The 14370-nt window shown below is 40.3% G+C and overlaps 1 protein-coding gene across 2 annotated transcripts in view; it reads left to right on the forward strand.

The window, feature by feature from the left end:
• Nucleotides 1-14370, forward strand: part of GRHL2 (grainyhead like transcription factor 2) — a 54256-nt gene that overhangs the window by 34738 nt on the left and 5148 nt on the right. Inside the window, exons 10-15 of one of the 2 annotated variants that reach the window (XM_031552900.1) lie at nt 328-415; nt 505-641; nt 2749-2780; nt 4220-4314; nt 8875-8960; nt 13405-13469. In XM_031552900.1, coding sequence (XP_031408760.1) covers nt 328-415; nt 505-641; nt 2749-2780; nt 4220-4314; nt 8875-8960; nt 13405-13469 — 503 coding nt within the window. Of the gene's footprint in view, nt 1-327; nt 416-501; nt 642-2748; nt 2781-4219; nt 4315-8874; nt 8961-13404; nt 13470-14370 lie in introns of both variants that reach the window. The other variant, XM_019614189.2, reaches the window with a different exon arrangement.

The raw sequence follows: 14370 nt of genomic DNA on the forward strand, positions 1-14370 counted from the left end.
GCTGGTGTTGGTAACAGGCCTCCTCCAGACCTCATGCTGCTGAAGCCATTGGTCCCATCTCCTCCAGACCAACAGCAGTGATGCACATGGGTTTATTCCTCTTCCTGGCTTCAACCCTGGGGGCTGCTGATGTGCCAGCCCAAGTTTCAGATACAGGTGCTTAATACAGAACGGGCTGACCATCCACACTCCCCAGCAGCCTGGCTGCATTTAGCTGTAATGGGATAACTATTCTCCATTTGTGCATTTTTGATTGCAGGGCATGATGCTCTCAGGGTTAGTTCCTCTTAGGCTAATAATATCTGTGGGTTGTCTTTTTTGCATCAGGGAGCAGAAAGGAAAATCCGAGATGAAGAAAGGAAGCAGAATAGGAAGAAAGGCAAAGGCCAAGCATCCCAAGCCTCCTGTAATAACTGTGAGTAAGATGGACCTCTCTGTTTTGGGCTAAGTCATGCTTCTCATGCTCTCTCTCATGGCTGCATTACTTTGTGATCCTCCCAGCAGCTGAAGGAAAGCTGAGTGCACTCCCTCTGCAAAAAAAGAGTGATATAACTTTCTTCAAAACAATGACTGACCTGGATTCCCAGCCAGTTCTCTTCATACCAGATGTTCACTTTGGAAACCTACAAAGAACAGGACAGGTAGGAAATAATAATGGGACGAGCAGGTGCCCACCTGCCATCCGACTGCATGTGCTCTGAGGCAGATTGTATAAATACAAAGCACTGTTATTGGTGATTGCTTGTTTCAGCTCTTGGTTTTGGTAAATGCAGCTCTTGGTGAATAATTTAGGTTGCAGGAAACAAATGCTTTTCTTAGTTCTGGGTGCCCAAAAATAAATTTATACTTCATTAATAACAGACTATTTTATGTTTGTTATGATTTTGTCATTCTTTTGTTAGTAAGGAATGGAAGAGGAAGTCAAGAATTTTGAACAAGTAGTATGATTCGTAACTAGAAGTCTTTTTCGAATGTTTGATTTGTCTTGATGAGATGAAGTGCCACCTGGTGGCGGAAGAGATCTTTCTGTCTGGAATGACTGAAAACAAAGACTAAGTTCATTGTACAAGGGTAGGCTTATGGAACACTACTGCCCATTCCCTGTAAGCATCACCTGGAGATGTGGCAATTCTTTAGAAGGAAGTATACAGTATAGTATGGGAAGTAAAATAAAATTCCATCATACTGATGCATAATAACACAGATTTAGTTTTGGCTTAGTGCTGAAGTCATGAAATCATTATCACCAGTAAGTATGAGGAAGTCTCCTGATCTGACTTTTTAAGACCTACTTTATTACTTGGTGGGAAATTGCAAACCTGAATTTTCAGGTCAGCTCAGACAGTTTTTTCAAATATGAGCTTGTTGTTATTTATTAGCTTTCAGGAAGTGGAATGAGACATTTCTGTATGTGTTTATAAAGATAAATAGTAGATGATGAAACTTTAAGACATCTCACAGCAAAATATTAAAATAATGAAGGTTAAATGATACTGAGTTTGAATTGCTATTTGTTGTAAAGCTGAGAGGATTGCGGTAGAGCAGAGCACAAAGAGTGCAGACATTGCAATCACAGCTGTCACTGACTTGCTTTCTCAAATTGGAAAGACACCCACTCACATATCAGTGCTGGTACCTTCTGTCCTCATGGCTTTCAAAACAGAGTGTGGATTTGTCTCATAACAGAAGAAGGTGGAAGCATTCTTCAGTGTATGTAATCCTGTAAATAATTTTCCAAATAACTGGAAGATGCTTTAGGCAATGTTCAGCCCTGTCTTCTGCTCTATAAGTTGTAATATCAGTGTTCTTGCTAGCCTGAACTTTTAAAATTGTATTGCATGCTGGTTAATATTTGAACAGTTTATTGTGACAGTGTTTTGTAGCTCCTGGACTTAAAATGCATTTCAGATACTGTAGAGTTCAGCTTTACATACACCTCTGAGTGTTAATCAGTACAAATTGTACAGGCTCAGAAGTCAAACCTTCAAGTGACAGCCAAATGTGTGCTGCATTTCATCAGGGCTCCAATGCCCTGCCTTCACCCCACACTGGCTCAGTAGTTCAGCAGCTGAAATATGGGTGTTCTTCTTGGTACAGACCCACACTGCAGGCATCTTATGAGGAATTTGGCTGACTGTTGTGTAAAGCCTTCTGTCATGGGCTGTGATTTTATACCTCTGCTGCTACTGTTGGCCACATTTGTTGCTGTTGTAAATCTGGTCCCACTGAGTGTGAGCTATGCTGATTTACACAAAACTGTGATCTGGACTTGTTCTCCTGCCCACAGCCTGTGCAAAAAGAAGATCATCTGTACCATTAGCAATTGCATTTCCATTTGGGCTCTGGTTTAATATTGGTCCTGATTGTTTAATTAGGTTTTCAGACAGTATTAAATACGTATAAAAAGCTTTTGAGTGTTGTGGCTTAAATCATATTAAGGATAATTTGAGTGATTAGTGATCTGATTTAGAAAATTGTAAAATAAATGGTAAAATTATATAAACCAGAGGAGAGGACAAAGTCTGTCAGAATACTTCTTTGATATATTTCAAATAGATGATATTCAACAGCAATTTTTTAAAGCTGCACTTCATCCTGACCAAAATTAGAACTGGAGATGTGTGTGTTTCATAGAAGATGGATTTTTAACAGATTAAGAACTGCAAACCACTTGTCTTTTCTCCCATTTGAAGTTACTTTGTTAGGCATGTGTCAGTTTTTGGAATAATTCTTTTTCTCTCCCTCTAGGTTTACTATAATACAGATGATGAGAGAGAAGGGTAAGACATTTATTGTTTCATCAGCTTTGCAGTTAGCAGTACAAATTCACAGAAAGCAGGCATAAAAATATGAACTAATACTGATCCCACTCTCCCTCTTTTTCATGTTCTCTAATTACCAATGATAGGTGAATAATTTGTGTAGAAATGGTAGAGAGAAGGTTTAATGTATAGCAGCTTAATTTTCCTTTACATGAACTGTCTTCTTTTTATACCTATTTTTTCTTACATTTCTGTGTAAAACAATTTGAAGAGCTGTAAGGTTCAACACAAGGTTAGGGCAATATATTTGATAATAAAGAGTCTTTTATGTAATGGTCTTCAAATAATCATAAAACCATGAATTGTTTAATGAAGCACTAAAATTCACTCACATTCCTGGAAGCTGTTTAACAGCACTTGTGTGTATGTGACAAATAGAGCAAATGCAGAGCAAACGCCCCAATATCAGAAGAGAAAAGAAAGAGAATGGGAGATCCTGGGAAAGGAGAAGACTGGAAATGGGAGTGCTCACTGTCTGGCTTTAGAGGGACTGGAAGAATTACAGAAAGTCTCTAAAATAGAGAGTCACAAAATAAGGACTTGAACATGTGTGGCTGGAGTTCAGCCAGCATTAAGTGTGAGGCATGCATCCCTCACGCCTTTCTAAGTTGGTTGAATCTCAAGGGAGCAAGCTCCAATCAGAGAGTTTGGAGACAGACAGATGTGGTCACAAAATGTAGACTGTGGTTGGTGGTGGCTGAGCACCAACAGCTAACACTGACTTCAAAATACGAGGCCCTTTCTGTTCCCTCTGTGAAGCTGATGTTCTTCATAAGACTCGCAGTGGAATTTGAGCAACAAAGGGTGTTACTGCACTAACCACATAAGCCTTAGCTCTCTCATGGCCATCATGCTATGAGCCCTTAGCTCCCCAGCAGGGCCTGTCACAGCTTTGGGCTGGATCTGGTCCAGGTGTTACTCCTTTTGAAACTCATTGTGTTGTGTGGCCTTGGACTTTAGAGATGCTTTTGGTGTTTCCTAAGGCTCTCCTCAAAAAGAGAGAATACAAAGTGCACTTCTCCCAAAAGAGATGAATGCATATACAAATGTGAATTCACCTCTTTACTCAGTTGCTTCTTTCTCACCAACTCTTCCAGTGCCTAAATATATATTTAAACAGCTAAGAGTCTTGAGTGTTTTCTAAATAATATGTCACACTGAACGTATTATTTCCTGTCACCTGTCCCAACCAGTCAGTCTAGGCAATTTGAGAGGCTTGGAGTGTTCAGATATGCATTAAAAGCTAAATCCATGCAATTTCTGGTCTGTTACTTGAGTAGGTAGCAGGGCTTTTGCCAGAGTACCTTTGTACTTTGAGTGATAACTGCTGCTGTTGTCTCTTTCCTGTTGTGGGAACACAGTTTTCCATGACATTGCCCCTGTTGTGTGTTTTCTAGTAGCAGTGTCCTGGTCAAGAGGATGTTCCGACCTGTGGAGGAAGAGTTTGGTCCATCCCCTTTGAAACAAATGAAAGAAGAAGGCCTGAAAAGAGGTAATTATCAATTCCTAGTGGTTAAAACTAATGTTCTGGGAGACCTACTCTCAGACAACAAAAGATGCGTCTGGCTTAGAAGAAGACAGTTGTTTGATGCTAGTACAAACACGGTACAGATGGGAGAAGATACCATCACACCTGCCCAGTATACAAGGTGGCACTTCAGCAATTGCTAATAATGATGTAAAAGCTGAAAATAGAGACAGAACTATGCACAATCTCAAGAAGGGGTCAGGACACAAGTGTATAAGATGCAAAAAACTTAGAAAGTTTCTTGGCCCTTGGCCAAACTACGTAGTTCAGAAATGTTCCAGTAGTGAGTCTGTGTTTGTTTATTTTTAACTTCTGCTCGTCTTTTCTGTTCTGGCTGGGATCACAAGTGATATGCAAGATGCACTGGGTCAGATAAAGAGACATTACACAGGCAACCTTGTGCTGTCTGCAGAGTGAGATTAGCCTGAATGAAATCTCAGAACTTTTCTACCCAATTCAAAATGTAAGGCATGGAGAGACATCCTCAAATTGACATAGCTAAGTTATTTAAAAGTTTATTTCCCTTAACTGTTTTTCACTGCATTGAGAGAATACTACCACAGTTGCGTTCATTTCATATGCTCTATCAGTCTAACCCATTTTCAAGTTCGTACCAGTGCAATTTCACTCGAATAACATTGAAACAGTGGTTTAGGTAGAACTGTCAACCTTGCATGAAGATAAGGATGAATGTCTGGTGGTTTTGTCCACAAGATATGCCTTGTGAGCAGTATTTTACAATACGAAGTTATATGTGATAATGCCTTACTCTGCCATAGTTAGGCACTCTGGAGAATATTTGCCATTCCTTCAATCCCATCAATTCTGTCATGTAATGTTATTGGAGAATCCTGGGGTTTGACCAACCCATGTAGATCAAGCTCATTAATTTTTTGAGGTTCACCTATCAGTTTGTGAGACAACAGGGCAACAAGGTATAGATGTGAGCTTGGTTGTTCTCAGCTACACCATTTGTAAGACTCAACTTCCCATAATCCCATATTTGCAAATTTTCTCTGTTGGTGAGGGTAGTATGCTTGAACCAAGGGAAGTATACAAGAATACAGGATGGAGAGTGGTGTCCTCCTAGAATAAATGTAAACATATTCTTCCTTTAATTAATCCTTCAATTAATAATATGAGATCAGCACTGACCACAGGCTTGCATCTGGTTGATTCAAGACCTTGATGAAACTCACATTATCAGTTTGGGCTACATCAAGCAGAAGGGGACAGCCACAAGGACTGCATTAAGAACTGTCTTTTACTGCAGTTTCACCTGGGTTTCCCAGCTGGAAGCCTGGAGAGGTGCCTGCAGGGAGATATTGCTTTGCTTTGAATATTCCTGTCCTTTGCTGTGGTAAGTTGTTTTAATATTATTCAGGAATTGCAACTATTTCAAGCAGAAGATGTGAAAGAAAAAAAATGTTTTTCAGCTGGCGACAAAACTGTGCTAAATAATTAAATCCAGGAGAGGCAGGAGTCAGAGAAGCTGGAGGATGCTCTCTTCACATCCCTTTCCTGTTCAGTATTCGTTGCAACTTGGACGATGCTGGCTGGAGGCCAAACCTCTTCCAGCATGGCCTTTGCTCTGGTGAACTTCCTGCCATCAGGAACCCTACATCTGGGATTGTACTGATGGAGAGCTCTGAATCTGCCCGCTTAAAAATACTGTCTTTGCCACAGGAGTCTCTGGACATTACTGTTCCACTGTTTTTCCCCGGTCCAGCATTTCTAGAAGCTTGGGCCCAGTGAGGGGTCCAAGTACAAATGAAGAACTGGAGTGACAGTGTGTTGTTTCCCCTCTGCCTCTTGGAGCTAAGTATCAAGGGACAGCCCGCAAGAGAATAGGGATCTGAAGGGGGTTACAAACCATCAGTGAAACAAGTTTCATATTCTCGCACAGATAGCTGCATCTGTTTGAATGTATCTTTCATGTCCTTGGTCTCTGTGGAAAGTACAAGTGCCCAACACAGAAATGTAGAGGATGTTAATCTGCACTGTCGCAGATTTCAATGGAAGTTTCCCATTATAAATCCAGCAGCCCTGTTACAAATCAGGTTGGTTTCCAGTCTTCTGTCATTCTCGACCTGTCATATGTTTTTTTTCTCTCTGAAGTGTTGTGTTAAACACATTAAACCATTTTGGGTTCAAAAAAAATAAAGTTTTGTGAACCATCTCTATGAATACATTCTGTAACTCTTTTAGCTGAAGAATTGGTATCTGGATGATCAATGAAAACTCCCAAGTGTAGAAAAGGAAAGCCTGGTGACAGCTACCAGCCCTACTTTCCCATCTAAAATGTGCCACGTCTCCATGCAGGGATATGTTGACAAAGTGCCCTGGTTGCTCAGTGTGAGGCTGGGCATTGGTGACACCTGTGCTCAGCTTGCCAGTCTGAGTAGAGGACTTCCTGTCTCATCATGTTTTCAGTTTCCTTTTTGCCATGTCTGCTATTGGTTTTCCACCTTGGCAGATTTGCCAGTTGAGATCCAAGCTGTTGATGCTTTCAGAAGAGCTGTCTGACATTGTTCTTCCACCTTCATATTTAAACCCCCTGTTGGGTAGCCTGACTTCCAGAAATCACCCAGATACAACAGCCTGTCTTACATTCAACAAAAGCTGCTTACTGGATATGGAGTTCTGTGAATCAGCGCTACTTTTTAAGTACCTGAAGATAAATTTGTCACTTCTGCCTTTTGCAACTTCTTTTAACATCTAAAGAGCATTAGGGAGTATTGTGGGCTGTGTATTGACAAGAACACTGAAAGCCAAGTCCAGGTAGTGCAGAGATTAGGAAAATCTGAATTTGTCTTACTCTGTCAAAAATAACTCACTGCCTGATGCAAGATATTTTTTCCCCCAAATATTGCAGTTTCTGCTTTTGAAGTGAGATTGTTAAGGAATGGAGGTGGTGACAATAGGTTCACAGGCTGTTAGTGCTGGTTGAGTCGCATCATCACACAAAGGTTTGGCAACTGGAGCAAAGGGCAGTCTGAAAAACAGCTCACAAAACTGGGCTATTTTTTCACGTGCATCTGCTCTTTTTGTTCGCAGTGCAGGAGGATTCACAGGGGCCAGAAAAATGGAGGCAGGATCTTAAGGCACTGATGCCGCCAGGAGTCATTTATGGAAAAGCATGCTAGTGGTTCAAAACTGGGCTTTTCACACCTGTTATTGGGAAAGAAAACCAACACCCCCCTTCCAATATGCTTACTAATCCTGGCTCTCTGTGTGTGTAATAGTGATTCAAGTTGCCTGTTATCCTTGTAATGGATCCTTCCTTCAACATAATATTCCCTGAGCTGCCAAACACAACAGAGCAATTTAAAGCTGAGTGTTTGGTTTGTATTGTGACCCCATCTTTAGCCTCAGACTGAGAGATTTTTCCTCTTTTCAGACACATTTTTAGTTATTAAGGTTGGCAGATGATTCAGATGTTTGAAAAGCTGGAAGTTACAGGACAGCCCTCTAGTTGCAAGAAAAGTATTACTGAAACAGTAAATATGTCACTACAAATAAAAATAACATTTGAAATGAGTGCTTGCTCGTGCAAGTAAGAATATCAAAACCAATCAAGTTTTAACTACTGCTGTGAAATTTTTTGTTCTTTTATATTCTGACCATTGTTTAATTTATGACCCAAAGTTATCTCAGTTTCTTGGACATTAAAAAGGTCTCTTTCAAATGCCAAATGCAGGTAAAAAGACTGCTACCACAGGTATGCAGAGCCAATTTTAGCTAATACTTTTAAATTGAAGATGCAAAAATTGCCACTATTCCTGACACCTGGCTTTGTAGACCAAGACAGGAAACTGATCTGGGCAGCCGTGTTTTAAGCCTTATTCCAATCATTTGAAAACATGGGCAAAGAAACTACAATTTGCTGCAAATATGCCTGAATTCATGCTGGTACAGTATTCAGTTTTTTCAGTTTTGTTTATCTCTATTTAGTTTATATACATCTGCTTTGCTTTTGCCAGATAACCAGCAAGTCTCTCTGTCAGAGATTAGCATTTATTTATGTTCCTTCTTATTGCTTCTTGCTGTGAGGTTTGGCTGCAGGTGACCTTTCTGTACCTGCTTAGTTTGCTTTTGCCATGTAGTTCTGCCTTTTTTTTTTTTTTTTAGTGTCTTTCCCAGTCTTTTGCATGAAGTTTGGAGAAGATGCAAGCCCAGAAAGGAAGACCTAGCTTGCATGTTTTGTCACAGGACAAAACATTTGTTGCTGGGGTTTCTTTTCCCTAAGTACATGGAGATTTAAATTCCTGAATGTCTAGCTTTCTCACATTGAGCTAAATACATTGCATTTTGCTTGTGTGTTTTCAGAGCAGCCATGGTGTGTTTTCCATGTTTGGATCACCGTTGATAGGAAATTCCTTTTTTCTTTTTAAGTGCAAACCATTTTCAGCATTTCATTTTATCTGTCACGGATTAATATTTGTTTTTTTTCTACTGAATGTGGGGTGTTTCATCTGTTTAGTTGGCTGGACTTGCTCCAAGTTTGACTTTTTTCTGTTTCAGTGCTTTTATATGTGAGGAAGGAAACAGATGAGGTGTTTGATGCCTTGATGCTGAAATCCCCCACAGTAAAGGGGCTAATGGAAGCGGTAAGTATCCAATGTCCTTACTTTATCTTTCTTAGTAAGAAAATTTTGAGACTCTCAATGTGTTGCTGAGGTAAAATATAATAGAGAGATGAAGCTATTCTCGGATATATTAAAAACTTAATAAGGGCTTTTTGGAGTACATCTCTGAAATGTTGGGATGTTCTAAACTGAATGCTGTCAGCAAGTTACTGAGATAAAGTACAGAACTGATTTATTGGAGAGCCAACCCTTGAGGAATGGCAGTAATTAAGCAATGTCAAGAAAACGGGGAAATAAAAGCTTCATTTTCTGAAACACTTCTTATTGAACTGCTGATTCAGAACCTGTTGAATCTTCTGCAGTGCTCACTGGTGCATTCAGAGGCATCTTTTAAAGAAGAGGCCCAAGGATGCACTGTTTCCATGTGAATTTCATCTGGCTTTTGTGCAGTGCTGTCTCAGCATACAAGGGACATGTCATGAGCCAATGCAGGCAGGTCATTCATACTCCTGTCTCACACGCCTTATCCAGCCCTAACTCTCAGTGTGACCTGCTCAAGCCTATCTCTTTGTCAAGCTGCATCTTTGTCTTGAGTTTTTGCTTGTTACATGTTATCTGTGGTTGTGAGTGGATATTTTTATAGTTAATACTGTTTTTATGAGCTGATGGCTAGTATCTGTGTGAAATTTGATGAGGGAAGGGTGAAGAAGCAATTGTGTGTCTCATTGCTTAGGTGGGGAACTAATATGAAACTGACCTGTAGAGAGAAACTGCCTGGCCTGAGAAGATGGGAATGGAGGAAAGTGCCTCTAGAGAGCTCAGCTGAGTGCTAGAAGTATATATTTTTGTACTTGCATAAAATCATCAGTGTCTTATAGCACGTATCAAACACAGTGCTGTAAGGATTGAGTTCCTTGGCCAGAAGAACAAGACAAAAAGATCTTGTAGTTTTTGGGATTGTCTCAAGCACCTACTCAGATCAGGGTATCTCTGAGGTGAGTCAGCTGCGTTACAGAAATGGCCTAATGATTCTTTTGCTAAAGCTGTTTGTTAGTGACTGCAGAATGCAGGGGCTGCAATCTGATTCGTGGTAAAACTGGAACGTGATGTTGTCTTGTCTTTATATGAAAGTTAAAAGTAAGTTTTAATTCTTCCATAACACTTCATGCTAACGTTAACATTTTATCTTCAGTATTCTGTGCCTCTTAATGCCTGTAACCAGCTACTCTGTAACATAAAATAAAGCTGGTCCAGAAACAGGAAAGGTTTCTGTATACTTCTGTCAGCACAGCTGCTAATTCAGTGGCATGTTTTCGGCACCAGAGAAATCTAATCTAAAATGTCCCAGATCAAGGAATACACTCATAAAATTTTAATTCTCTTTGGTAGGATATAGTAGATAAGTGAATGCCAAAAAGCTGTCAAATTACATACTCTTAACTACTTTCTCTGCAATCTTTTCAGCAAATAATGCAATTTTGTAATTGCATATTCTGAATACTCAATTCTAAGTTCAGTGCAAGGATTCAAGAAACTGAGGATTTGGTGACTGACCAGGTCCAAATCCTGCTTTCAGACTCATCCAGATTCCATCCAAAGAGGTTAACTCTTTGGATCTCAGTAGATGCTGCAGTCTAACATGACAGAGGATGATCTAAACTGGGAAATCCAAGCATCTTCCAATGTCTTTCTAAAATTAAAACCAGCTGAGTTCAACAGAGCTTGCTAGACCACAGTTTATTGTACATGTCTATATGTATGTGTTCTTCCAACCTATTTAGGGCAACAGAGAAGACCACTCCATAGGAATAAATTGGCAGAGATATTTTCCTACATTCCTTGACCAGCCCAGGTCATTTTTGCATCTTTCATGTCAACCTGACTTGAGCACAAAAAGCATTTCTGGTGGCTTCTGCAATCAGATGTGTGCTACAGACAGAGGTGCCATGCCAGGGGGCTGCAGCCCAAAGGGAGAACCAGCCTGTCATTTCTGTACCACTCTGAAGGATGTCCCACAGCTTCAGGCATCCTAAAGGAAGCAGAGAATTCTCTGCTCAGAATATTTCAAAATAGAGATTATAAGGGAAAATATCCCAAATAAAGATATATTTCATTACTGTATTGTAGCATGCTTGGGATCAGACAAGAAATCCTGTTTTATATGGAGGCTGGCAGTAGTGTTTTTCCCCCCGAGTTGGCAACAAACCTGTTTCATAAAAGGGTGTTAAGTGAGATGCCCTAGCAGATGCTAGCTCTCTGCTTTATCAGATTCTGCAGCAGGACTTAGCACATTTGTACTGGAGACTTGCTTTCTGAGCCAGTGAGTGGGAGGCTTTCCCATTCTCTCACTTCAAGCCGTGCTTCCACAGCTCACCATTTAGTATAATTGGTTGAATCCTTAGGGGTTTCTGAGAAATGTGCTTAGTCAGTTAGCTGGAAGTATTTCCCAAAGCTCGCTAATCCCTTCATCTCATATAAATCCCACACCTGTCACAGGCAGTGTGACAAGCAAGACTTTCTTGGCCCCACCACTCATAGCTTGTGTAGGAAGTGGTGTCCCAGAGTCCCAAACCACTTTGAGCAACATTTGATATGCATGAGTGTTAGGCATCCCAAGTATCCTAGGAAAGTTTGATGCTGGAACGTGCAGAATGCTGTATATTAACTGCTGGTAAACCTCTTTGAGAAAAGAATGTTTCTTCAGCATTGATCTTTACAATGTCCTTAGGCTTCAGAGTTAACGTGCCAAAGAAGATACAGCATTTTCTCATATTCACACAGGAGTTGTGACATTTTCACATATCTCCAGCACCGTATCCAAGAGGGCAGTGAAACATGTTGGCACAAGTAAAACTGAGGTATGGAGTGGGTGGGTCTGGTGAACCCTACCAGGTTCTCCTTAAATATATCATCCCCTGTTAGCCACAGATAGAAAAAGCAAGCAGAGGAAACTGTTGGTGGTGTCAAAGTTTCATTGGCTTGTCATATCTTGGAGTTATGCTGTACTTCCTAAATAGAAAATTCTGTCGTAGGTAAGATGGCAGTTATACAAGTATAGGTGATGTAGGCAGGTATAGGCTAATTAATTCTCTTAGCTATGTCTGGCTGTCTGGATGGGAACCGTGTTTGAGGTTCAACCTGAGAATATTTGAATCTGTCCCTGGTGCTGAGTTTTATTCATTGCTTGCTTTTCATTTTCTGTTTCATAATTGCTTTCATTTACTTTTCTAAAATATGACTTTTCTCAATGGCAATCTGAGCAGAAATACAAGGAAAGGATTTCACAGTGACTGATGTTTGACAGGTTTTAGTGGATTTTTAATTGTGCATTTCAGTTCTCTGATGCAGAAGAAAAGAGTCAGCTATTTAGCTGCAACCTCATTTAACCTGGGAAGAGCAAGAAGTTTACTTTTCTTGGCAGTAGAATACCACAGTTCATTAGTCATTGACTAAGAGGTCCTTTTTCCATAATTATTCTTCCCCTTGGGACAATCCTATTCTAAAGTGTGAGTAGTGAGACCCATTCCCTCAAAGAAAAGTCATAATTTGGAAAGGAAGCTCTCAGTTCTCCGGAACATCAGCTCCAGGAATGCATCACAGGTTTGTTTTAGAGTGAGCCAACACACTGCTGCAAAGTAAGGCCAAAACATTGCAGTGAAGGGTGCTCGCTGATGCTGGCAATTTGTTGGCTATATTCTTCATTTGAAGTTTTGCTATATTGTTTACTTTATCATGTGAGTGGATGTAAAGGGATTGATTTTGAAAGTCCTTTACCATGTTAACAGACTTCTCTGAGGCATCTCATCTTGTTATGGGTACATTCAGATGATGCTTTGTGATACAGCATTCTCTTTTTGCAACTCTAGTAATTGAGCCACCTCCCCAGCCATATGGTCAGTGCAGTACCATGGCCTCCCACTGGAAAAAGTACCCAGAAGATACTTTTCAGACCAAAGGAGTGCCATGAAGGGTCCTGTTAGCTTAACAGATACTGAAATGCCATTGAGAAATAATAGATGTCCTGTTGTGTTGTTGCTCACCTGTCTTCTGCCTTGGGTGAGGAGAATTTGCTTCCATGAGTTCAGAAAATCATAGCAAGGAAAGGCAGAAAGATTGCTGATGGGATTGAAATTCCTGGGTAGAATCTGAACCTGTGGAGTGCGTTAATTCTCAAGCAGTTTAGTAGGAAATGAGACAGTGATAAGTCATATCTGTGAAAACTGTAGTCTTCAAGTTTCTGGATAGAAAAATTAGTATTTTTTATGAAGATTTTTAGGATTATTTCTCCTCAGATCATCCTTAAATGAAGGTATAATGTAGTTGTAACTTTTCTCTTTCTTGAGACTTTTCTTCATACTTATCCTGTCAAAGTTTGCAGATATAATGTTTAAATTGCCCTATGTAAAGCAAGAGGTGAGGTGCTATTCATCATTAGTCTTTATTTCTTTTGTTTTGATGATTTCAGATCTCCGAGAAATATGGATTGCCAGTGGAAAAGATTGCAAAACTTTATAAGAAGAGCAAAAAGGGGTAAGTAAGCCGTAAGTAAACTAACTGTGACAGTCAGGGATCCCAACTATGCCTGAGGCATCATTATACTAGACAGTACAAACACTTCTAGGAGACCTGCCCACAACCCTAAAATCTTACTGTCTATGGAAAAAGCAAACGGTGGCAAAAGAAGAAACATCCAGCCTGTCTCTGACTGGCATTCATAGGCTTACTGTGAAGGAGCAGTATTTATGTTCGGAAAATGTATTTGCGTAAAGCCTGTTTTACAGGCTGTATACTTAACAACATTGTGGAGAGTGGTATGGGAAAGGCACAGCCTTTGCTGTGAATGCAGCATGGAGTTTCCCTGCAGCATTAGGAAGAAATGGGCCGCTGCCTGAATCTGAAAGGCAGGCAAGCACAAGGGAGAGCGCTGTTTGCTGCAGGGCTTTCAACTGAGTAAATTTAGACATGAGCATCACAGCTGTGGTTTTATAATAGCTAGGCTACTACGCTTTATCATAAATCTGAATCTCTATTTTAACTTTTTGTTACTGCTAAATAACATCAATATTCTAGCAACATCACTTTATGTCAGTCATTTATTCTTGGCTCTAACTGTAACTTAGGACAATGTTTTGTCTGATGATTTCTTTTGCTTTTGAAAATACAGGTGAGATTTGCCATGTTTTGCTTCTTTCTTACACTGTTTCCAAGTGATGTGTTTGTTGGAAGAAATCCTTTATGGTAAAAAGTGAGGATGACACTCCTATACACTTGTACTAGTACTCTTGCACCCGAGCTGAGTTCTGTGAGCTGTGTGCACATCACCAATTGCACTGCTTTCCCATGTCAGTGACTCATATCATGGAGGAGGAGCAGCTTGTGTGGCATGGCTGGGGAGTAGAAAAAGAGATGTACTTGGGGATCTGACACTGCA

Source organism: Meleagris gallopavo, chromosome 3, assembly GCF_000146605.3.
Source record: "Meleagris gallopavo isolate NT-WF06-2002-E0010 breed Aviagen turkey brand Nicholas breeding stock chromosome 3, Turkey_5.1, whole genome shotgun sequence".
In the NCBI taxonomy this organism is placed as follows: Eukaryota; Metazoa; Chordata; class Aves; order Galliformes; family Phasianidae; genus Meleagris; species Meleagris gallopavo.